A 26,592-nucleotide genomic window follows, 5' to 3' on the forward strand; every position below is an offset into this window, starting at 1 on the left:
TACATTCTGTACTGATGGGACAGCGTCCCTAGCACCTGATTCCTGGGTGGCTCACTGGAAAACACTCCTGAGAACTGTGGAACCGAAGGAAGCTCGCCCCCAAGATGCCACATCCAATTTGTAATGAGAAATAAAGGTGTGAGGAGAAGACCAGGTAGCCGCAGCACAAATGTCACTAATGGCAAGCTTGGAATGAAGGGCTGTCGAAGTAGCCATAGCTCTGGTAGAATGAGCTTTCACAGAGGTTGTAAGCTCTCTATTAGAAAGAAAATAAGTATGACTGATACAGTCTCTGATCCACTTGGCAATAGTGACCTTCGTGACGGCTTTGCCCAATTTATTGTCTGAAAAGGACACAAACAACTGATCTGTTTTCCGTGTTTGATGCGTCCTATTTAAGTAGAAACGCAATTGCCTGTGAACATCCAATGAATGGAAGGTATATTCCGCTCTGTCTGAGTAATTGGGGAAGAAAACTGGGAGTTCCAATGACTGTTGGAGACAAAAACTAGAACAAACTTTGGGAACAAAGGATGGATTAGGCCTGAGGGATACTCTATCCTTGTGAAAAACCAGGTACGGTGGTTTGACACATAGTGCTTGGAGTTCCGAAACTCTTCTGGCTGATGTAATTGCCACCAAAAAGGCAGTCTTCCAAGAAAGAAATTTCAAGTCACAAGTTGCTGCCGGTTCGAAGGGGGAAGAGGTCAAAGCACCTAATACGAAATTAAGATCCCACGGAGGAGCGGGATGAGAAATTGGAGGTTGTAGCAGCCCAGCACCTTTCATGAAGGCTTTACACAACTTATTGCTCATCAAAGGTGGGTCTATACTTTCATGAAAATTAGAAATGGCTGCTAATTGAACCTTAATGGTAGAGACCGAAGAACATTGATTGAATAAGGAAGCCAAAAATTTCAAAACTTCAGACACCGGGGTAGTAATGGGATCTAATCCCCGGAGTTGGGCCCAAAAGGCGAATCTCTTCTATTTGCTGTTATACATCTTCTTAGTCGAATTCTTGTGGGCCGAGGACAAGATATGTATGACTTCCGAGTCCAAAACCTGTTTCCTGACTATAGTCGGAAGTGGAGGAGCCAAGCTGTTAACCTCAATGAGTGAAGGGACTGATGAAGCTGTCCCGACTGGTGGATCAAGAGATCTGGCACCTGGTCCAGGAACCAAGGACCGTCCAGTGCGTGTTTTCGAAGAAAGGACAGCCAGACTTGACGAGGCCAGTATGGGGCAACTAAAATCATCTTGCACTGCAAGTGAATCGCCTTCTGGATTACCCTGGGAAGAAGGGGAACCGGTGGAAAGGCGTACAGTAGGCCGGTGGGCCAAGGTTGGACTAGGGCGTCCTTGGGAAACCCCCCCGGAACTGGGGTGAGAGAGAAGAACTGTAGACATTTCGTGTTGAGGGGAGTTGCAAAGAGGTCGCAAGAAGGAGTTCCCCATCTTCTGAAGATCTGAGTTGCCACTCTGTCGTTCAGAGACCACTCGTACAGGGAGAGAATAGTTCTGCTCAGTCTGTCGGCTATCACATTAGATCTCCCCGGAATGTGTGTTGCTACCAAGAAACGGTTGGTTGCAATAGCCCAATCCCATACTTTCATGGCCTCTCTGCAAAGGGGATAGGACCTGGTCCCTCCCTGCTTGTTCAGGTACCAGACTACAGACATGTTGTCGGACTGAACGGCAATCATGCCCTGGGGGAGGTAACTGTGTAGTGCTTGTAGCGATAGAAGCACCGCCCTCATTTCCAGTATATTGATGTGTAGGGAACTCTCGTCGGGGTGCCACTTGCCTTGGACTGACCTGCCCAGGCAATGCCCCCCCACCCCGTCTGGGAGGCGTCCGTAGTCAAAGTGGCCACTGGAGGTGGAGGAACGAAGGGTCGCCCCTGATCCAGGTTGGAGGAAAGAAGCCACCAACGGAGGTCCTGTTTGCACGTCTCCGTGATTATAATGAGGTGACTGAGAGGGAGATCCTGATACGACCACTGAACTGACAGGAGCCACTGGAGAATCCTCATGTGCAATCTTGCTAAGGGAACTAGGAGAACGGTAGCCGACATGGAACCCAACAGTTGTAGGACCATCCTTGCTGGGGCTCGGCGTTTGGAGAGCAATGCTCGGACTTGAGATTGTAATGTTTCTATCCTCTCTGTAGGAAGATAGACCCGCATTTGCTTTGAGTCTATCTCTACACCGATAAACCGTATGCGCTGAGATGACAGCAACACCGACTTTGCCCAATTGAAGGTGATTCCTAGGGAGTTGCCTAGAGAAATAGTGGCTGCTAGGTTTTGTAAGAGTAGACGCCTGGAGGTGGCAGTTAGGAGCCAGTCGTCTAGGTATGGAAACACCTGGAATCCTAGACTTCTCAGGTGAGCAGTCACCACCGCCAAACATTTGGTGAACACCCTGGGGGCTGTGGTGAGACCAAAGGGCAGTGCACAGAACTGGAAATGACCGTCTCCCAGGCTGAAGCGCAAGTGTCTCCTGGACACCTGATCTATCAGGATGTGATAATAGGCATCCTTGAGATCTATGGAGCACATCCAAACACCTTTCTCCAGCAGTGGGAGAATGGATTGTAAGGTGACCATCCGGAACTTGGACTTCTTGACAGAACGGTTGAGCTTGCTGAGATCCAAGATGGGCCTCATGTCCCCGGTCTTTTTTGGCACCAAAAAGAATCTTGAGTAAGTCCCTAATCCGGTCTGGTCTTCGGGGACCGGTTGGATGACTCCTTTTTGAAGCAGCTTTGAAATTTCGATTGCTGCGAGATCCCGTTGACTGGGTGGTGGGTCCGGGATTTTCCGGGATAGTGGGGGGGGGGCTGAGAAAAGGGAATGTTGTAACCTCCGGCAATGATCCGGAGCACCCATCGGTCCTGAGTGATATTCTCCCAGGCCTTTAGGTGCCTCGAAAAATGACCCCCGACTGGCTCCGAAGCGGTGCAGTCGGGCAATCCTTCAGGGATGCTGGAAGGTTGAGGAGCCACGAAAGGACTCGTGGTCTCCAGTGTTGCGGGTGCCTCTGCCACCTCTGGGACGGCGTCTTCCTGAAAAATTTCCCCCTCCTCTGCCTCTAGAAGGGGGATCATCCTGCTGTGAGGGGTAAGTCTTCTGAGATTTGCGGAACCACATTTTCCCCCCTCTTCTAGCCTTGGGATAAGGCCGGAAGGGAGTGGAAAACCGTGCCCCTACGGCAGTCAAGGTCTTACCCTCTTGTTCACAGCGGGTCAAGGTGTCCTTTACCTTGGGTCCAAACAAGGAGGACCCATCAAAGGGGGCGTCGGCAAAGGAAGACTTGAAGGCCTCCGCAAAATGACACAGGCGGAGCCAGGCTTGTCTCCGTAGAGCAACACCTGTACCCGCCGCTCTACTCGCCCCTTCGGCCGCATATGAAATGAGCCTCATGGACGAGTTCGATATTGATGACAGGGTAGCCAACTGAGAGCTAACCGTCTGGGCCAACTGCTCAGGTAGGTTACCAGAGTGGGTATCTGAAAGCTCCTTGACCAGATCCCTCTGCAGTCTGGTGAAGTGCGTCAGGTAATTCAGAGACCTTAAAGTAAATGCTGCTGAAGTAAGGGTGCGCTTCCCGTACCGATCCATACTCCTGGACTCTTTATTAGGAGGATGGACGGACGTCGAAGCCTCTGCCACATATTGCTGGGTAGCAGATGCCACCACCAGGGCATCTACGGCCACACCTTTGGATAAGAATTCCTTTTCGGGGGGGGGGCTGACAGAAATTTATTCGGGCGAGCTGACACCGGTTCCACAGAATCCGGGTGCTCCCACGCCCTTCGAGAGATCAAATCCAGGAGCTCATCGAAGGGCGGAGACACCCAGGAGGCGGAAGGCTGAGCCCCGAAGGCCTTGAGGAAGACCGACTCCTCAGCGGAAGGGGGTTTGGACTGCCAGTCGCCTCGTTGCTTGAGGATTTGTAAGATGTCTACAAAGGAGACATCATCCGAGGACGACTTGGGGGACCCCTCCGCATCATCGAGGTCGGTGTCCGAGGTTAGAGACTCATCAGGCGAGTCGACGTGCTTCCTCTTACACTGTCTCTTCCTGGGAGGTTCCTCCGAAGAAGCCTCGGAAGGACCCCCAGGAAGAGAGGAATCCCCAATGGGGGTGACCTCAGGCCCCAGGGCTCCGCTGTCTTGAGACAGGGGAACAACAAAGGAACAAGTCTCCATGCCAAGGGAAGGTGTTGGAGAGATGGTGGAGGTAGCCAAGGAAGATTTGGCTAAAGCACTCCTCATGGCCCTGAAGGCTGGACCCCCCCGAGTCCTGGGAAGGTCCGATCCCCGAGGCCACAATGGTAGAAGGCACTCCTGCAGCCGACGCACCGAGAGGGAGGCTCGGAACCGAAAGCATCTGACCCGAAGCGTCACCCCCGGGGCCAACCGAGGAGGTCCGTGTACCGAACTCCGATCCGAAGGTCGGGGTTGGAGTAAGGGTTGGAGCCGACCCGAAAACCTCCACCGGCTCCACCAGCACCGACTCCAACGGTGTCGAGGCTGTTGGAGGAGGAACCAAGACAACAGGGTGGACAATCGGCTCCGAAGCCGACTGGGCTGGAGCCGAGACTAACTTTTGAAAGACTGGAGACTGAAACAGCCTTTGAAGCACCCTGTCAATATCCGAATCAGACATCCTCGAGGACCGAGAAGAGACCGATCGGGCCCGAGTTGACTTCTCCGCCAGTTCCGAAAGACTGGGGGACCGGCTCCAAATAGTCTCAAGCAGTATCGGCGCCGAGGTAGATTCCACCAGCACAGCAATTTCCCTCGGTGCCGACGGGGACTTCGGCGCCGAGGTAGAAGAGTCTGAGTGTGTGACCTTTCTCGGCTCCGAAACCATTGGAGCCGAAGAAGGTGACACACCTCTCGATGCTCGAGCACTCGGCTCCCAAGACAGAGGAGTCGAGGCTGGAGGCACCGAGGCAGACCGTTCCGACCTCGGCTCCGAAGTCCGTGGAGCCGACGGAGAAGCCTGCCTTGATTTCTTTGCTGTCGGCTCCGACGGACTGGTCGGAGCCGAAGACTTCTTCTTCCTGGAAGGAGAGGGGGAAGAAGATAAAGCCTCCTCAAAGGAAGGGGAGATCATCCCTTTCAATATTAATTTGTTTTTCCTCTCTTGGAGGACACGAGAAGAAAAAGCGTGGCATACACTACACGACACTTGAAGGTGCTTAGGCCCTAAGCAATAAACACACAGCGAGTGATCATCCGTTATAGCCGAAGACTTCTTCTTCCTGGAAGGAGAGGGGGAAGAAGATAAAGCCTCTTCAAAGGAAGGGGAGATCATCCCTTTCAATATTAATTTGTTTTTCCTCTCTTGGAGGACACGAGAAGAAAAAGCGTGGCATACACTACACGACTCTTGAAGGTGCTTAGGCCCTAAGCAATAAACACACAGCGAGTGATCATCCGCTATAGACATCTTGTACCCACACTTGGTACATTTTTTAAAACCCGAAGGTCTATGTTCTTTCGACATCACTAGAACAACACAAACAACCACTAGGGACAAAAGTAATCACTGAGAACCAAATCCCTCTAACTTAAGCAGGATTTGACCTATAGGCTCCGAAACAGACAGGTAAACTATAACAAGGCTCTAACAGAGCGCGAGGGCAAGGCCCCTCTAACTAAAATGGGACCTAGATTTTAATGTACAAGTACCACAAAAATTATAAACAGTAATTTTAAACAACACAGATATCCTGAACTAGAGCGCGAGGGAAACCTCTACTAATAAGAGCGGGAACCTAGCGCTGCGAAAAATCACACAACTTTCCTTCACAAAAACACTCAACAAGTGATAAGTAGCTGTTAAAACAGCTTTTAGGTGAAAAATTTGAGAAATTCTGACAGAAGATTTGTCAGTAAAGAGTACTTAGCCCAGCCAAGTCGAGACCACATCTATTGCTGTCAAGCGGCAAACGAGATCTGGGAAAGTGGTGGTGGTGCATCCTGGGATATAGAATAGCTCAGCCAATTAGAGACTTCGTTCTATAGTATAGCGTGCCGAGTCGGAGCCGAGGATCGGCTCCGAACCCATCAGTACAGAATGTAGGCGAGATGGGATCACATAACATCAGCTGATGTCCATAAGGGTAATTTGCATATATCCCATGTGCCTCTGATACAAGAGGTTTGGGAGATTACTCAGTGGAAGTTCTAGCTTTGCTGGAGTTTTCATTTTGTTTTTACTGATTGTTTTTTCAGTGACCTTCTCACTTATTGTTACAGTACAAAAGTCAGGAATTCAGAAAACTTGTTCCCAAGCAGAAATTCAGACATGTAATGGCCATCCCATTTGATTGTGGTAAATAGAGACAAGAAACAAGGACTGTAAAAAAAAAAAAATCTCATGAAAAAGCCATGAGGATTGTCTCCTTGTTGTTTTGTACTTATTTATTAGCATCTGATTACCAGGAAAGTCAGACTGGGTAGAAGCCCATTTTCAAAGGAGGCCCAGGGAGAAAAGTTCCAAGTTATTACAAAACATTTTAAGAACAATCATTTTACAATCTTCAAAAATAAAACAAAATCATCTGCAGTTTAAATAATTATCACAGATGAAACGTATAAAAACATTGGCTAAGAATCAATACAAGGTATGTGACAATTGTTTAATATTTAGAGGAATTTTAGACATAGAGAAATGAAAGGTAAGTTAGTCTAATACAAATAGGAATTGCAATATGAAGAGAGAAAAAACAGGCTTATGATATATTTAGAGAGAAATTAGGGAAGAGAATTAGCACTAAGTGAACATGGTAGCGTAAGGAGGTATAAGGAATGAAAAGGTGCTTGTTCATATTTAGGATTATAGTTTATCCTTTTAGTTTAGTTTAGTTTTAGTTTTGAGCATGAACAGAGCCAGATTTTAGCTAGTATGTCTTTCAGAGTGGTTTTGAAAGATGGGAGGGTGGATATAGACCTGATGGATACAGATAAGGAGTTCCATGCCCAAGCAACATTGTACAAGTACAGATAATGCCCAGCAGATTTGCTAGGTTTGGAGACAAGCTATCCCATTTCTAAAAGTTACAGGCAGCTTTCAGGTTTGTGAGACTGAACATTTGCGATAGTCATTTTTCTCAGATTCCCTAGTAGAAGCAAAACAGTTATGCACTGCATAAAATATATATATACACAAATGTGTGTGTGTGTGTGTGTGTGTGTGTGTGTGTGTGTGTGTGTGTGTGTATATATATATATATATATATATATATAAAATTGTTTTAAACTAGGTATGTAGAATATCGTTAAATGTACGTAAGCTAGCTACAGATGTATGCAATGTAGTGCAGAATTCATGTAGTTGGCTCGACATTTCAGTGCACATCTCACGTAGGCTAAACCACGACTTTAGTGTAAGTGTGTGTTTACTTATTTGGGTGCTACAACTGGTCTGTTATACATTTCTTGTGCTACCACACAGGCTTTGTAATGAGCTGATACTTGACCTGTGCCCATCTCATGTTAAATCCTGCTGATGTCATCATTCCATGCTGCTGCCAATGTTGGAACTGGTGGTGGTGATGGAGAATTCCTTTCCTTCCACTTCTGTGAACTGTCAGAGGACATGAAAGCCATTTTCTCCTAACTAAAAAATGGTCCAGAGTCGGTGTGCAGCCACTGGCTTCTGAGGGTGTATTCAGACCTTCCGATGTTCGTATCAAACTGACTCCTTCGTTAGTAACTAAATCTGCCGAATTTCTCAGGCCCAGAGTTCACACTACGCCTAGGAAACTGATGTCCAAAGTGCATTCTCAAGCACTCCCCACAGTCCAAAAAGAGACTCGGAATTTTTAGACTTGCCTCAGCATAGGCTTCTAGCTATTCCCCCTGACCTGGATATTGTAGATGACCATCCTCCTTCACAGTCCAAAAAGAGACTCGAATTTTTAGACTTGCCTCAGCATAGGCTTCTAGCTATTCCCCCTGACCTGGATATTGTAGATGACCATCCTCCTTCACAGTCCAAAAAGAGACTCGGAATTTTTAGACTTGCCTCAGCATAGGCTTCTAGCTATTCCCCCTGACCTGGATATTGTAGATGATGTCTTCATGGAATCCAGCCTTACCCCTGATACTTTACATCATCCTTCCAGACGACCATCCTCCTTCACAGAAACCTTGAAGCTTATGATGTCTCCTGCAGATTTGCTCATGGCTGACTTCTTTGTTCTCCAAAAAATGTTTAATATTTATCAGGATAAGAAGGAGTAGGATAGGCAGGGATATTGTTCAGTGGGGCAAGTCTTAAAATGTGCCACATATGTAGATTTGAGTTACCCAAACACAACTACTCTGCCTCTCAGGAAGGTGGCTACTCTCTTTAAACCCTTGGCTGAGTATAGTGAGATCTTGTTCAGGCATTATCTCACTGTCTTTGGCATGATGGTCGTGACCCAGCAATCGACCCACTAGGCAATAAGGTATCCTTTTCTACCACATGTGGCTTAAAGCCCCTCTAGTAGACCTCTAGGGGGACAGAGCTTATGGAGGAAGTAGTTAAGACACTATCAGTGGCATCCAGAGTGAGCTTCCATATGGTCTGCTGTATTTCTGCATGTGCTAATTGTAAAGTCAAGTCATGAAATGCCAAAAGAACCTATAGATGTTCTTCGTGTTTCACTGTTGCAGTCATCACACTTGGGTTATCTGCCTGCAGGTAGCCCTCATTCGGCCGGAATACCAGAGTCTTGGGATTTCTGCGTCGGATGCTGTCGCCTCATCCATGACATTGGGGGTATAAAACATGCAGCCGACGCCATTACTTCAGCTTTTCTTGCCGTGCAAGGCGCCTGAAGCAGAAGCAATTCACAAGTGCCGGTCAGCAGCTACCTGAAATTTTAGTTTTTCAAGTTTCAAACCTGAAGTCTTCTAAAGCTAAGTACCTCGTTGGGGATCCTTTTTTCTTGCTCTAACCGATCTACCCGATGTCAGAAAAAGTTAACAATTGTCTTGCCTGTGGAAAGCAATTACCTCACAGAGATTTTCATTCCTACTGCGTCACCTGTTTAGGCCCAAACCACAACGTCCCCCACTGTCGGTTTTGTGCCTTGTTCGACGCCCGAACTATTCGTCGTCAGGCTATTTTTGTCTCTAAATTCTTTCACTCTCATTCTCCGTATTCTGAAATAGCGTCGGTAAGCCATCCAACTACTGACCTTCCGAAAAAACACAAAGATAAAGACAGAGACAGACCACATAGGTCCAAAACTGCCGATGACACTTCCGTTAAGCTAGTCTGCCAGTACTCAGTGAGGCGCTTTCGCAGCCCCTGTTATTCACTTCTACAGATTCGCAGGCCTCTACTGAGACCCATTCGGTGTCCAGTATGCTGCGAGATGCTTCTTCAACTATGGAACCTGCAGATGTCTCTACCTTGGATGGGTCCAGAGTCGGTGTGCAGCCACTGGCTTCTGAGGGTGTATTCAGACCTTCCGATGTTCGTATCAAACTGACTCCTTCGTTAGTAACTAAATCTACCGAATTTCTCAGGCCCAGAGTTCACACTACACCTAGGAAACTGATGTCCAAAGTGCATTCTCAAGCTCCCATGCCACAGAAACAAATGCTTAGAATTGCTAAAGACCTTATTACTTTAATTAGGGGAAGCCAGACTTTCCCCTCAAAAGACAAATAATTGATTTTCCTTCTGATTCTTCAGACCATGAGTCTGATGACTCTGACCCCTGTGATTACCAGGACATACCCTTATCTATCTATGAGGACTCAGATGCAGAGGATTCAATTCCCTCAGCCCCCCCCCCCCCACCCAGAGGACCTTTCTTTCGGTGAAACCTTGCATATCCTAAGAGAGCATTTCCGCTGGAAATGCCAGCACTCCCCACAGTCCAAAAAGAGACTCGGAATTTTTAGACTTGCCTCAGCATAGGCTTCTAGCTATTCCCCCTGACCTGGATATTGTAGATGATGTCTTCATGGAATCCAGCCTTACCCCTGATACTTTACCACCTGCTCCTAGAAAGCCTGACAGATATTACAGAGTACCTGACTCTCACAAATTTCTCTTTAAAAATCCCACTGCGGATCCAGAGACCATTTCTCAGGGACCTTAAGGTATTAAGGCTTCTACAGCCAAAAACCCTACCCCTTCAGATAGGGATTCTAGGGCTCCAGACAGGTGGGGTAAGGAGGTATATACCTCTGCAACTCTTGCCATCAGGGCTTTAAATTGCCAGATGTTCATCGTGTTACCCTGCTGCAGTCATCACACTTGGGTTATTGTCACTGGGTCTGTTCTGAGAAGGCATGCTTGGCTGAAGGAACAAATCTTGCCAGACCATGTCAAGGCAAAATTAGTTTATGCTCCATTAAACCAAGAATGTTTGTTTGGCTCTAAAGCAAAAGAAATTTTTAAAATGGAAGAAAAAGCTAAATCCATGCAAACTGTTAAAGATTTCTTACAGATACAGCCACCTAGATTCAGTAGGCATTGGCCTTCAAAAAACTGGTCCTTTCCAGTCCCTTCCAGACCTTCTCAGTCCAAACCCAGGGGCAACAGACCACAAAGACTACAGTCTCAGGGTATGCACAGATCTAAACAATGGAGTGCTCCCTCCTCAAAAACTGGGAGTGGTAAGCCACCCTCCTGTGGAAAAACTTCACAATGACTTTTCCTTAATCCTTCCCAGCCATGCCAAAGTACTTGCACCCTAGGAGGAAAACTCGCCCTGCATGCAAAAAACTGGCAGTATATTACCCAGGACTGATGGGTCTTGAACATTGTATCCCAGGGATACAGATGCTATTTCCACTCTCTGCCAACTCCAAGCGGATTGCCAGACCTTCCTCCAAACCAGCGGACAGAGGCCCAAAAGCAAGTACTTTCTTTTCTCAGTATCAGGGATATTCAACCTGTGCCAACAGAGCAAAGGGGACAGGGTTTCTACTCCAGGCTGTTCCTGGTGCCCAGGAAAGAGAACTCTTGGTTCCTTATTCTGGATCTGTCAACCCTAAACACCTTCCTGGTGGTACCAAAATTCAAAATGCTTACACTCCAGCAGCTCCTTCCTATGCTAGCTAAGGACTCCTGGCTAGTCACCCTAGACTTAAAAGAAGCTTATCTGCACATCCCGATAAGGGAATCTTGCAGGAAATATCTACATTTCAGGGCAGGCTCTATGCACTGTCAGTTCTCGGCACTTCCCTTTTGCTTATCTACTCACCCAGGGTATTCACAAAGACTCTGGCTCCAGCCATTGCTTACTGCAGGCAGAGAAATATTCAAATTTACCCATACTTGGGTGATTGCCTGATTCAGGCAGACAGTCCGGAATTGCTACTTCAGCACCTGACATTTGTAAATAAACTCCTAATTTCTCTGGGGTATACCATCAACAAAAAGAAATCACATCTGGTACCCAACCAAAAGATTGTATTCCTGGGAGCAAGCTTAAACACAACTTCCCAGATGGCATTCCTCACTCCAGAAAAGCAGGTTTATTTGACAACTTATTTCAAACTACTGGCCACCCAAACCCAGCTATCTTCAAGAAAAATACTGCAAGCCCTAGGGTTCATGGCCTCTTGTATTCTACTGATTCCATATGCAAGACTGCATATGAGGAAACTTCAATGGTACTGAAAAAGTCTCTGGTGTCATCATTCCCAGGACCTGGAAGCAGTGATTCCTATCATTCTTTGCCTAAGGACAGAGTTCCTTTGGTGGGCAGAGGCTTACAACCACAACAAGTGACTCCCTTTCTCACAACCCCCGCTGTCCAAACTCTGACAACAGATGCATCAGACTATGCATGGGGGGGGGGGGGGGGGTGCACATGGCAGGCAAATGCATTCAAGGCAAATGGAGGCCAGGACAAATTCACCTGCATATCAATCAAAAAGAAATGTTAGCTGTACAGAATGCACTGACAGCCTTCAAATACCTTATCCTGCCAGGACAACTCCTGATAAAGACAGACAACACCACAGTTATGTGATATATAAACAAGCAGGGGAGAACTCACTCCTACCCACTCTGCAGGTTAGCCATGGCTCTGTGGAAGACAGCCTTGAGCAACCAAGTGCACCTGCAAGCTTAATTCCTGCCAGGCAAACAAAATTCACTGGCAGATGACTTAAGCAGAAATCTAATGGACCCACACGAGTGGAAACTGGAACCAAACTCTTTCAAACTTCTAATACACAGGTGGGGGACACCAGAGGTGGACCTCTTTTCGTCCCCCCCAAAACCATCAATTAAACACACTTTGCATCAGAATTCCCCACAGCCAAGCTTGGAAAGTGGATGCTGTATCCTTTACATGGGAAAAAACTCTCAATCTGTGCCTTTCCCCCTCTGCCCCTCCTTCCAAAAGTACTCCTCAAGATCAAATAGGACAGGCCAAGGACAATTCTTATTGCACCAGACTGGCCATGCCAGCAGTGGTACCCACTCCTATGCTGTCTGACAGCAGTGCCATCCTGGCACCTACAGCAGACCCCCCTCTGCTGTCCCAGCAGAAGGGACATATTTTGCATCCTCAGCTGCAAGCCCTGAACCTGGCAGCCTGGCTTATTCCCTGGACACTTCACCAGCAACCCTCAGCAAACAGGTGATGGATTTTATCCTTGAGGCCAGGAAGCCCAGTACTAGGAAATCCTATTCAGAAAAGTGGAATAGATGCTGTTCTTGGAGCCAGTCTCAAGGGAAGAACACAGCCATGCCCTCCTTCCCTGAAATCCTAGATTACCTAGCAGAGCTGCTCCACAAAGGCCTATCCTTCTCATCAATTAAGATTCATGCCTCTGCCATCTCAGCTCATTACAATACTGAGCCACCCCTCTTCTCTCACCCTCTGATCAAACAGTTCCTGAGAGGAGCTAACAATTTAAGACCCCCAAGGAGAGCTCCCACTCCTGCCTTGACAGGACTAAACCTTTCAGAAAATCTGACCAGCTGCTAGTCAGCTTTGCTACAGGGGCAGAGGGCAAGGCCATTTCGAAAGAAACCATTTCTAAATGGATAGCACACTGCATCCATTTCTGCTACAAACACCATGGAAAACCTACCCCACAGGGGATCAGGCCTCATTCCACTAGGGATACCTCAATCTCTACAGCTTTTCTCAGGGGAGTCCCTACTAGGGACATTCTGGAAGCTGCAACCTGGAGTTCTGTACAAACCTTCACCAAGCATTGCCACTTACCTATCTTTTCCAAATCCAGAGCTGGATTTGCCATAGCAGTCTTACAAGGTCTGCTAGCCAGCCCTGCTACGTCTTTACTGCCTCCACCCTTCTTCAGCTTTGGGAATCAACCCATGTGTGATGACTGCAACAGTGAAACATGAAGAACATAGTAGAACAGTTGTGTATACTTACCATAAATATAGATGTTCGAGTGTATTCACTGTTGCAGTCCTGGTTACCCTCCATCCTGCACCCTGTCTTTCTATACTTTCTACCTATCCTCTTTTTTTTAGCCATATCTTATGGAAATGGTATTTACTTTTTTACTGGAGGTGTTCCACACCATTTGATTGCTTCCTGTTTTGGGGGCTCCTGGCATCTGAGGCAAGAAAAACTGATGTAATTGCATCAGCTGCATGTTTTATACTCCTGACGACCTGACATCATGGATGAGGCAACAGCATCCGACGCAGAAATCCCAAGACTTTGATATTTGGGCCGACTGAGGGCTACCTGCAGGCAGATAACCCAAATGTGATGACTGCAACAGTGAATACACTCGAACATCTACTTTTATGGTAAGTGTACTTTCAAGATACATGACATCATTTTTCTCATTTAAATTTGATTATTGAAACTGGGCAAGCCCCTCCCCCCAACCTCATGAGGTTATATATGTCATCTATAAGACAACCATATCTTGGAGAAAAGGCATTATTCCAAGAAATGGCAATCTCAGACATAATATATGTAAGCTGGGGTTTTTGGCCATTCACTCTCCAGATTCTAGTACTCGGCATTGCAAGTTTTGCCAATTCATTTACCCAGATAATGCATGGAGGATATGCTGTTCTGACTGAACAAAACTAATTGAAACTAATTGAAGAGTCTGGTTTGATCAGATGTCTGGCAGTGAGCTAGGGCAAGCATTATGCTTTTGTCATCATGGTAACTGGAACGGAGTCTCATTTTAAATAAAAGTGTTAAGATGTACAACGTACCTTCACTGTCTGAGTCTAGTGTCCCCTTACCTCCAAACTAGTTTGCTGTAATGAATCATCTTTCCATATGTACATGCAAATAAGTTTCCCATTCTGAAAGATTGCTTCCTCTCTAATCCCATGTACTTAGTTAATTACCAAGTTGGTTTAAAATGTAACAGTTTGACACTCAACTGAGCAAAAACAGGTTTCCTTTGATACTTCAAAACGTGGTTTACAAAGGTTAATTATTTATTTTGATGGAACCAGCAGACAGCTGCTGAGGTGAAGGCAGGATTCAGGTCTTGACATCTTCCATTGTTATCTGGCTCACATATTGGGTGCAAAGCTAAATTGAATTTTAAGTGGGCAAAAACTGCTGATCCATATATTGAACTTATTGCTGCCAACTGTTTGCTCGCAGCTGCTTACCTTTGAGAGTTTTTTAAAGCATCATCTAATAAGTGGTAGGCAGACCACAGCAACATCCCTCAACATTCTTCATTGAAGACGTCTATGTCTCTCCACTAAAGACAATTGGTTGTAATATTCCACTTCACTGATGTATGCATGAGATTACTGTGCACTTCAGATGGTGAATGACTTACTGATAAGCACCTAAGAGCCATCTGATGATCAGCTTTCAGCAAGGGAACACCTAAACATGTGAAGCATGATTGTAAATATGTTTGTTACCTCACCTTGTTAAAACTGTGATCTTCTACAGCACAGAGTTCACTGTGGTACAAATACTTGCATTCTGTTGTATGATCTGTTTTGGGGTAGTACTGCCTGCAATGTATAGCCCCTGTAAAGCATACAACTAAGGGGCAGTATTACTAAAAGCCCACTGCCCCCCACTTTCTAAACATTGCTAGGACCAAAAGGCCTCTACAGATTGTTAGGTTTGTAACTTTGTCGTAGAACACAGAATAGCTGAAAAAAACAGTGTACATCTGTACAGTGTACAGCTGTCCTTAGAAAAGAAGCTCAGCATCACTTCTTCTTCTTCTTCTGTCGGCTTTTCCTGGTTAGGGGTCACCACAGCAGATCACCTGTCTGCTCATTATTGGCAGTGGAGTTTTACAGTGTTGAGTTGCCAGCCCGGCACCCAACCTTCCACAGAAGGCACACACTCACACCTAGGGCCAATTTAGAGTGTCCAATCCACCTACAGCATGTCTTTGGGATGTGGGAGGAAACCGGAGCACCTGGAGGAAACCCACGCGACCACAGAGAGGACATACAGACTCCGCACAGAAGGCACTCCAGCCGAGGATCGAACCGGAGGACCTTTTGCTGTGAGGCGGCAACACTAACTGCTGCACCACTGTGGCCACCCTAAGCTCAGCACCACAAAGGCAGCAAAAAGGCAGTTTTGCATAAATCTAGAAGATGAAGCCATTTTCTTCTTGCTACTAAGAATTTAAACAGGGGGACTGATTTATGGTTCTCAAAAAAACTGAAATTCCATTTCTACCATATGAAATCTGGGAATTATACCCTTACTTTTTAAATGTACTTTTCTGTCTTTACAGTGGTTTCATTATAACTGTTTAGTACATCTAAATGAATACAAAATTAAGGCAGATTAAATATCTAGAGTACTCAACTGTAAGCTGGCAGTGTTATAAGTAGTAAAAGTAGTACTTGTGAAACAAAATATAGGATATGGCGAATGAGTGTTGTAACCTAACATGCCAAATTCCAAGAAAAATCTCTTGTTTTTCCAACACTCAGATAGTCCATATCTGGGATTTACTGGTATTTTTCCCAGAAAAATGGAAAATCAAGGTCATTGAAACTGAATACAGCTTATGGAACTGTATCCTGATATCCTTCCCAGAAATAACTGCTGCAGATGAACAAAAACAACATACAAGTTTATGTTAACTGTAACAAAAGTAACTGCACTCAACAGAGTAAATGCTTCTGCGCTAATCCGAAACCAATTGAAATAACATCCAAAAACACAACGCGACAGAAGGCAACTACCGAGTTTACAATAATCCAGTCTTGTTCTATGAAAAAGTATATAATCCTTTATTTGGCATGCACTAGGTAAGCGCTTTCACTATCAGCTTCATCAGACCATAAAACATTCGCATTGCACAAACAATTTCTTAAATAGCAGTCATGTGACATTAAATCAATCATCTTGTTAACATTTTAAAAGCACACTAACTTTTTCAATGCATTATCTAAAGTTACTGAAACATTTGAAAGTTTCTTAGAATGACAGTACATGCATTCTGTCTTTTACATTATTTAAGAATGTTGTATCTATTAATACACTTCATTGCGAACAATATTCTGCTACAATATTACATTTTCTGTAGCGGATCAATTAGTTATTTAAATCTATCGCTGGCTCTATTAAATGGGTGGCCTTAACAGAAATCAAAGATCACTCTTAAAAATCAAAGAATATATATATAAAATAAATATAAAAAATATATATGAATGTAAAAAATAAAAATAAAATAAAACTATGCAATATCGTGTATACTCTTGAAATATTGCAAGTCACAGGATAAATATTAATATACAACAATGATAATATAATATTAGTATAATATTTACCTGTGGCTTGTCACGCTAATCAATTATGATATCCAACATCTCTGCATCATTTCACATCGATGCAACTTTAGTGCGTTAAGTTAATGCTTAGTCATTCCATCAATGATGTAAAGGTATACACATGTATAAATACGATGCAATGATATATTGTTGCTACTATCATTAACGGAGTGCTTAAAAAACATTTGAATGTGTATAAATATTCTTGTTGGATTACATATAGGTGCTCAGTGTTCCCACTTTTCAGCTCAAACAATAAAAAAATCAGAATTTACTATTCATGAATATAAATATTGTCCGTTGCTGACTGTGACTTGTTACATTTAAAATATTGGCCATACTAGTACCAATACTTCATAAAGTAATAAAAAAACAATGAATTGCACTCGCTAGATAGCATCTAATTCTCACTTTTGCCCAGCGCTAAACCATGCTAAGAAACTCAGTACACCATACACATGAAATTAGCCCATTAAATTCATTGTGACATTGGTTCACATTACGCTGTGGAGAAATATATTAACTTACTGTTGATTCTCAGAAAGGCTAAACAACCATATAAAATACTAATTGGTTTATAAATTATAAATTATGGATTATAACCAAGTTATTACTGACTATTACTAAATATACACAAGACTTGATAACAAAAAGCTCCTGTGTATATTTAGTGACTAACTGTATCAAATACTAAAATAGTGCTTTATAAAAAGATTCAACATGTATAAGGGCATTGACATATTTACTGCAAAATATAGTTATATATGGGCATTAAGAATATCTCTAACCATAAAACATACCATATGAATAGCCATGATGCCATTAAAATGAGTTGGAGGTAAATAATTTTGAATTTTCTATACTAGTAATGTAGTATTGAAATAAACTTTGTATGTTAAATAGTAGATTTACACATTACTTAATGCTAAGCTGTCTAGTATTTAGAATGGGTTTAATCGAGGCTCTTTCATTGAGGCCTTTACCTCTGTCTGCCCTCATTCTAATAATCCAGCTTGCTTCTTTATTTTCTGTGGCATTTCTCACATTGCCTTCCCTAATAGTAGGATGGTACATGTCAATAACCATAAACTTAAATGTATGCTCACTGCCATCGGACTGTACATGCTTAGCTAGGGCAAAGCCCGATCAGTTTTGCCTATATAATATGAAGAACATTGTTGGCATATTGCTAAATATACTACGCGCATAGTATTGCAATCAGCTGTTACTTTGAAATAATATGATTTGCCTGTATCTGGATGCACAAATCTATCTGTTATGTTTATATATGAACAAAAATTACATCTACTACAAGGATGAGTTCCTGTATGATGTTTTTTGCTCGATGTCCCTGCTCAGTAGCACAACAGTCTCTTAAGACTTGGTTTATTTTTAAACTGATGTCTAGGTTTATCACCTACGATATTCTTTAAACCTGTGTCTGTGGTAAGAATACGCCAGTACTGCAGTATAATATTCATAGTATCTTGATTATCTTTCATATAGAACATTGGTATTTCAGTGTTCCTTCTTTCATTGTCCCCTATTCTATTGGAGTAGAAAGGTGCAGCTCTGTTGTGTCTCATTGAATCCATATTCTGTAACCCTCGTTCTATTTCATCTAGTTCGTATCCACGCTTAGACAACCTATTTTTAAATTGGTCAATTTCATGTCTGTATCCTTCTTGTGTAGCATTAAGACATGAAATCCTCATACCTTACCCTTTAATAAGGTTGTTGAAGGTGTAATGAGGATGGATACTACCTCTATGAAGGAGTGTGTTTTTATAGCACTTCTTTCTATGAACTCCTGTATTAATAGACGTATTCATCACTCTTTCAACAAAGACATCTAAATACTCAATCCTATTATGTGAAATGTTAGATGTGAACTTAAGACATGCAGTCATATTATTCATTTGCTTTATACTATCGTTCAAAATTTGTTCATTTCCTCTCCAGAGGATAAAAATATCGTCTACAAAACGACGATAAAAAGAAACATGTTTCAAACCAAGGTTTCAAAAAAAGATGTTCCTCTTCCCATTGAGCTAAAAACATGTTGGCGTAGCTATTGGCACAAGAAGTGCCCATAGCTACGCCATCACATTGAATATACATGGTATTGTCAAATACGAATACATTATTCTCAAGGATAATTTCAAGATATAAACATATAAGGTTAATCCTTGATGTAAGTATTCACTGTGTTTAGTGAGATACTTTTTAATGAATTCAATACCCATATCATTAGGGATCATCGTAAATAGTGACTGCACGTCTAATGTTACAAACATCATATCCATTTCCATCAGGGTTGTGCTACTAAAAGTGTACAAATCCATCAAAAACTGTTTAGTATCTCTAAGTATGGTCTTATTTCTATCTAATATTGGTCTAAGCTGCTTTTCCACATATAAAGAAAAGGGCTCTGTGCTCCAACCTCTACCTGAGACTATTGGTCTCAGAGGGGGATTATAAGCATTTTTATGTACTTTTGGTATACCTTGTATTGATGGTATAGTAGGATACTCAACTTCGAGGAATTTAGCTAATTCATTGGTAATAATTTGTTCTATTACTAAGTCATTTACTGTCCTAGTTATTGCGCACTTGATCAAGTCAATTTCTTTCTTATCAATAACTCTATAGTGTTGTGTGTCACTAAGCATATCTTGGATTTACTTGTATTTTTCCCAGAAAAATGGAAAATCAAGGTCACTGAAACTGAATACAGCTTATAGGTTCATAGGTTGGTATTGGGCTATCTGCCCGAAGGCATATATTAGCCCAGCCACGTTGTGCGGTATTCACCGCCCCTTTAGTAGTTCCCTAGACCCTTGTACTAGCAGCTAGTACCCTTGGCCCCTATCTAGTAGTGCTGTTGGTGTGATCCCCGGTGTGAACTTTCTGTTACCCATCCACTCATCAAGGTTCCTCTTGAAGAGTGATAGTGAGGGGCTCTGTCTTATGAAGATCGGGACCCTGTTCCATAGTAAGGGAAGTCTCTACGAAGGGAATCTATCCCTCCAGCATGTTCTATTCATTGTTGTGTTGAGGTTTATATCCCTAGAGCGTGTAGCTCGAGTAGATTTGGTTTTGCTAAGATGGAGCACGTTCAGCAATTCTGGGTTGGACATGGCTCTGTATGTTAGACAGAGATCGCCTCTGAGAAAGCGGTATGCAACAGAGAACAGTCTTAGCTTTTTCAATCATGCTGCATAGGGCACCTGTTTGAGGCCAGTAATCCTCTTGGTTAGGTACCTCTGTGGTCTCTCCAGCTGCTGGAGATGTCTAGCCAGGTACATACCAATTGGTGCATTGTACTCAATAATGGGTCTGATGAGGGAAGAGTAGAGGGGCACCATTACATCCTTAGATCTTGATGCGAACCCTTTCGTGATCAGATGGGTCACATAGAAGGATTTATTATGGAACTGTATCCTGATATCCTTCCCAGAAATAACTGCTGCAGATGAACAAAAACAACATACAAGTTTATGTATTTGTAAGGACCATCATATATATGGGTACAGCATTACATAAGTGACAAACTGTTACAGCACTGGAGTTACTGCATTATGTATGTAGTTTTGGTCAAATCACTTCTTTGACAGTGCAAAATGTAAGCTTCCTTGTCCAGCCACCTACTTGGTCTTCTAACACATGTGCAGGCATCTCATCCTTGTGTTAATGGACATTTTACTATCTAATCTGAAGAATGATTTGCAGGCATTTTTATTGATATATATCAAAATGTACAAGACTTATTTCATTACACAAGCAGCTGAAGTGAAATAAATTAAGATCATTGAAGGAATTAGTTCTGTTTTCTCCCACTTGTAGTCCCTAAGCTTGGCATGAGCTTCATATATTCATGCAGTGAAAATTAAAATGACAAGTTCGTGCCATTTTGCACCACAGTAACTCCAGAGATACCAGTTATGTTTTTCTGGTTTGTGTCATTGCATTGTGAATACTACATATGTCATGTCCGTCATGTTCTCTTTCTACTCCTCAGTACTAGAAGTCATTCAGATGTAATGTGTGGCTTCTTATTGCTTAACTGAGATGCAGCCGTCAAATTAAACAGTTGGCAGTAGTTTTTGTAACTGATGTAGGACTTGCCTTATACATGTTGGCACTTGGCAGCATTTTACTATACCTGCCCCCTCCCCCTTTTAACTTTGAGAATTCCATCTTGCAAGGGACTGCTCTGTGTGAGCTTTCAGAATGCCTGTTTTACATTAATAGGCTGTGCACTTAGTCATTTAAAAAAAATAGTACTTGTACACCCCTCAACCTCTGCACCTGTGCATTTTTTGAAAGGGTAGCTGTGGGAGAACAAAACACTGTGGCCCCCTTAATAACAGAACACATAATAGGGTCAGTGCTATTGTTAGTTGTACATGGCTTCTATTTTTCTCAAAGAAGGCAGGGGTGTGCTGTTATGTCATTGGTGACTTCTGCCAGGAAATTTTAAGTCACACAGACTTATTAAGGATAGTTGTAGTAAAACCTTAGTTAGAACTTAGTTCCACATCAAAACATGTAGTTATTTTTCTAATGTTTGTAACAATACAATCCTTTAAATAAAAATAATGTCTGTACTAATGTGTAGGGTTTTTGTGTAGAGTTAATTTAATATAGCTGAACAGCAGCATTTACCTTTCAATTTTAGTCATTTTTGTAAAAATAATTTTAGACATCTTGCAGAAAACATCTGTGTTTACTTTCCATTTAGCATCAAACATCTCATAAGTTGATTTTTTTTCGAAGTGCTTATATAACTTTTCTTTTTCTGTTCAGAAAAGGCCGTCTTTTAAACAGATTCTTGTAACGCTGGAGTCCATGTCAAATGACAGCAAGCTGCCAGAGCAATGCAATTCCTTTCTTCACAACAAGGCAGAGTGGAGGTCTGTACTTAGATTTTCAGAATTTCGTTTAATTGTATGCATTTTGATCTCATAAATTGTAAGAAAACTACATTGCTGCTGAGAGCCAGACACTGATTACACAGCATGGTAGGCACTCAGAATCTTAACTGTAGATTCAAATTCATACATTAAAAGATTATACATCCTGCCATTATTATGTGATGGTGTACACACACACACACACACACACACACACACACACACACACACACACACACACACACACACACACACACACACACGTGTGTGTACTTCACTAAAATTGAGTGTCTAGATCTGTTGTCTTTTTGAGGTTAAGTCATAGTAGTAGTTTAGTGGTTTAGTAGCAAGGCACTGGGGTTGCTGTCATTTTGGTTATGAATGGTGTTGACATGAGATTAAACAAGAACTCTCATAAAGCTCTAAGTATGTTTGGATAATTGCTAAAAACATTGTCGTGATCTAATATGGTTGCTGGAAGCTTCTCTCCGCAGTCTATATTAAGAAACACTAGGCTTTTTCCAAGTAAGCAGGAGCAGAAATATTAAAATATGCTCTATCACTTGCAGCTGTTGTTAAATGTGCATGACTGATAGTCTGTTATGAATATTAGAAGTAAGTTTATACAGCATGAGTAATAGAAAGTTACATGGTGTGAGAAATTCCTTTAGAGTTTGCTAGTGAACTGCAAAGGAGTGCAATTCCTATAAGTCTGTATTATGAGCAGAAAAAAAAGGCAAGTTGAATCATGCCTTTCACCTCTCCAGACTTGCACAAAATGTCCAGATTTTTGCCTCATATTTTTGGTCTTTTCTTAAAATTTAAGGTTTTCTGACAGTGGCAGGCATTTGAGTTTCAGACTTGATATCCTGTCCTTCAGGAAATGCATACTAATACAAAACTTGTTTTTTTAGCAATTTTGTAAGTCTATGAGTTTAATCTGTCCTTGATTTTGGGACTTTGTTCTGATTTTGTTCAGAATCCTTGCTTTAAGAGGTTGAGAGGCATGAACACCGTTTTCAGCTTAGTCACAACAAGGAATGTAAATAGTGCATCTCGGTAAGCATTAAGAACCCTACTGCCTAAGGCACTGATGTACTCGGCATGTGTTCTCATTAGTGTAGTGGCCATCTTCTGCCATCTGCTGGTGGAAATTATGAATAGCAGTTCATTGCTGCTTGTTCTTCAGCCATGAGATTCCACATGTCCAAAGTTTAGTAAATGTCAAAGTTGTTTATAGCATTCTTAGCACACACTTCATTTTATTACATTGTTTTGTTAAACAAATATCATGAAGCTTCAGAGGTTTAGGTTTCTGAAGAGAATTTAACTTAATTCCAAAATGCAGCTGAATTTAATTAAGATAAGTTGACTAAAAATGCAAAGTACATAATCCGTTACAGAATTTTATGTGCACTGTATAATGTACTTTTTCTCTAAATTTTGTGTGTGTGTGTGTGTGTGTGTGTGTGTGTGTGTGTGTGTGTGTGTGTGTGTGTGTGTGTGTGTGTGTGTTTCTTGCTGTGAGCCCTACAAAAAAGCTAATTATGCTTGTTACCATGTTTTTCTTATTTACATTCTGACACTCGCGTATTATTGTAGAATTGAAAGCAAATAGGTCACTGGCAGTAAAAAATAACAACAGCAAAGTCTTTATCCATACTTTGAAATAAAGATAAGCAGCCAATGAGCTTGCACTTTAGTTAATAGAGCTCTTCCATTTTAAATGTGTTTTTTCTGTTTGGCTTTTGCCTTTGTGCCTACAACCCATCAAGGTTTCCCCATCAGACATGAGCCTATTCTTTTCCCCCTGTACTGAGTAGCCCCAGCACAGAGAAGAGAGCTGTGCAGAGGGGTAGTTGTTCAAACACATGTAAAGGTAGTTTGTGCCCTCACTGGCATTCTGGTAATATGGACATTTCTATTATAGCTCTTAACCCGTCCTGGTGTAGAGAACATATTGCCCACGTCTCCACAGGGGCCATTGTACCTTCCTTGTGGGAAGTGCATGCTTTCAAGCATCCATGGTTGAAGGCTACCATGTTTGTGGCTTGGTAAACTGAGCACACACAAGCACATGCACACACATTCACCTTGGGGTTGCTTTGTGCTTTACCACTAATTGTCTGAGGGGATTGTGGCATTTTATGACCTGGTCTGCCCCACTTCCCTTAGTATAGACATGCTTACTCTCCCCATACAGGCCTCAATAGATGCCCAAGCTGTATTTGTGAATAGACAGTGCTGTGATTTATATCTAAACACTGGAATCATCTAAAAATGAATTACTTTGCCTATTTCTGCAAGGCTAGTCGGTTATCTTTAGCACTGAATACATAAGTTAAGTCACACTATTTAGCTGCTGTATTAGTCTGTGTGTGTCACTTTAATGATCTGAGAAATCTGAAGTTAATTTGGGCTGCTCCTTTTTCCAGTGTGTGACACAGTAGTCCATGGTTTGTTATTTAAGATTGTATGCCTCTTCTCAGCCCATTCACCTAATAGTATAATATTAGCAAATACTTCTGTTTGTTTACTCTTTACCTGAACCTTTCTTTACTCTTTTTCTCTCATTGGATAATGCCAGCATTATGTGCCTGAGGCTTGGTAGCCTTGTTTAGCATATGCCTCTCTGTATGTATTAGCTTTTTCCAGAAGCCCCCCAGTCCCTAACTGGGTTCTGTGCTTCATCAGTCTCTATCCTCTTTAATAGACTGCTGAGGATCTAGAGTAGATCATGGTGTTATGACTCCCATTGATTGCCATCTCAGTATATTGCTGACTCATAATTTCTACAGTTTGGTAAATGTTGGTCATGATGCAGTTGTCATAGATGGCATCATTGGTTAGCTGCTCTCTTATTGCATACTGCCCTCATTGCTTTTGTAACAGCAAGTTATTTTAACTACTCACTTACGTTCCTGAACCCTGCTCACTTGGTTCCAACCTTATGGTGTTTTGTGACTCCATTAGAAATACAGGGCAGCACATTTCTAAGCACCTTAACCATTACACCAACCTCCCACCCAAACAAACTGCCTCAGCAAGGCTTAAACCCTGGACTCTGTACACTATAGTCACAGTATTTAACCACTAAGCCATGGGGCAGTAGTTAGCTTTGCTGCCTGAAAGCTGCAGGTTTATCTGTTCATTTCCTAGCTGGAGTGCCCACTTCTGTCACATATTTTCTTGTCGCTGTGTGGGTTTTTGTCAGGTACTGAAATTTCCTCCCAACATCCCAAAGACATGCAATTAGGTGAATTGGTTATCCTCTACATAGTGCATGTGACATGCCTCTGTGTGTGTGTGTGTGTGTGTGTGTGTGTGTGTGTGTGTGTGTGTGTGTGTGTGTGTGTGTGTGTGTGTGTGAGACCTGGAATGCACTATTATCCCTTCGACCTGGGATGCGCTATTATCCCTTCAGTGCACTGGTTCTCTCTTTTACTCCTGTTGCGTTCTGCAGCATGTGTTGACTTCCCTAGAGCCCTGTATAGGAGTAAATGGATCATAAACTACTCTGTTGGGTAGGCCAGTGTTGTAAGTCAAAGTATATCAAAATTCTCTCTCTTCATCCAGGCTTGGATGCACTTAGTCTTTAGTCCTGTAATCCCATCATCCTGGACTGACTTCTCACAAAACTAGTCTGAACATGGACTGGCTATAGGGGTCTTAAACCCTTTACACACTGACTATTGTGCTGTCCCTTTTTTGAACAAGTGTATTGTCTTTCTTGCCTTGATAACCTTTAGAGGCGTTGTGTAGATGTAGAATATCTCCTTGTGGGCCTGTCCAGTACTGATGGCGTGTTTCTATACAGTTTTACTCAGCCCAGTCTTGTTTAGAGCATGTCTTTGCACTTAGCTAGCCACTATTCAGAAATAGGTTAATCTTCTTAATCAGTTACATACTCAAAAATATATATAACAAAGTCCAAAACAAGGTGTGAGCAAAGCACAATCTAGTGTGGCAGAAGCAATATTAATATTAGAGCACAATAAACATACATGTTCGGTTCAATAAATGTTAATATGGAGGTAAGAGTTTTCGCAAAGATCTCACCAAATGATTTATAAAAATCAGTGCATACCAAAATTATATATTCCCCATTCCGAAGGAGGGATGGGCCTCCTTGAAAATGATTATATGTATAGATCTGCAATCATGGGACTCCACATATATCTGCTGACCTCACAAGACCCAAATGTAGTGAAAGTTTTGAAACATGACGAGAATAAATCTAAGATGGCTTCTCTGCTTAATCTAGCAGAAGCATATCGGCATCAAACAGGAATGGAAATCAAACCAGAAGTAGATAAAAATCAGGCAGCAGCTGAATGTGTCAAAAAAAACAAGAGAGAGAATATAAGGTGAAGGATCAGATGAGAAGGTAAAAAATGTGGAAAATGCATAAATATAGTTGCAAGTATAGAAAACATCTGGAAGAACCTCATGTTGATCAGGAATGAATGCAGGAATGGTTAAGGAGAGGCAAATTTAAACCAAGAGTTGAAAGGTTAATATTGGTGGCCCAAGACACGTTGGTTTACAAAGTCTATTGAACATATGGGAGAAACAGACAAATGTAGGTTTTGTAAAACAGAATTGGAAACAGTTGCATACCTCATTGCTAGTTGTGACATACTAATGGCAGAAGGACTTTTTACTGAAAACCATAATAATGTGGCGAGATTGTTGCACTGGGAATTGTGGGAACATTATAGCACTGAAGTGGCTGAAAAACACTGGAAACATGAGCCACAAAGCATCATAGAAAATGATGAAGTTTATATCCCATGGGGTCATCCATTACCGACGGTTCAAAAGATAGATTCTAGAAAAACAGATATAGCGGTCCATGAAAAGACAAAACTAGCATTGATTATTGAAAATACCATACCCAGTGACTACAGTGTG

At 42.6% G+C, this 26,592-nt stretch overlaps 1 protein-coding gene across 2 annotated transcripts in view; it reads left to right on the plus strand.

Annotated features, from left to right (window-relative positions):
- Nucleotides 1-26,592, plus strand: part of MAP3K20 (mitogen-activated protein kinase kinase kinase 20) — a 1,351,048-nt gene that overhangs the window by 715,926 nt on the left and 608,530 nt on the right. For both annotated transcript variants that reach the window (XM_044075552.1, XM_044075553.1), the window contains exon 9: nucleotides 21,572-21,678. In XM_044075552.1, the coding sequence (XP_043931487.1) occupies nucleotides 21,572-21,678 (107 nt within the window). The remainder of the gene's footprint in view (nucleotides 1-21,571; nucleotides 21,679-26,592) is intronic.

Source organism: Protopterus annectens, chromosome 6.part1 (assembly GCF_019279795.1).
Source record: "Protopterus annectens isolate FY-2018-M chromosome 6.part1, PAN1.0, whole genome shotgun sequence".
In the NCBI taxonomy this organism is placed as follows: Eukaryota; Metazoa; Chordata; order Ceratodontiformes; family Protopteridae; genus Protopterus; species Protopterus annectens.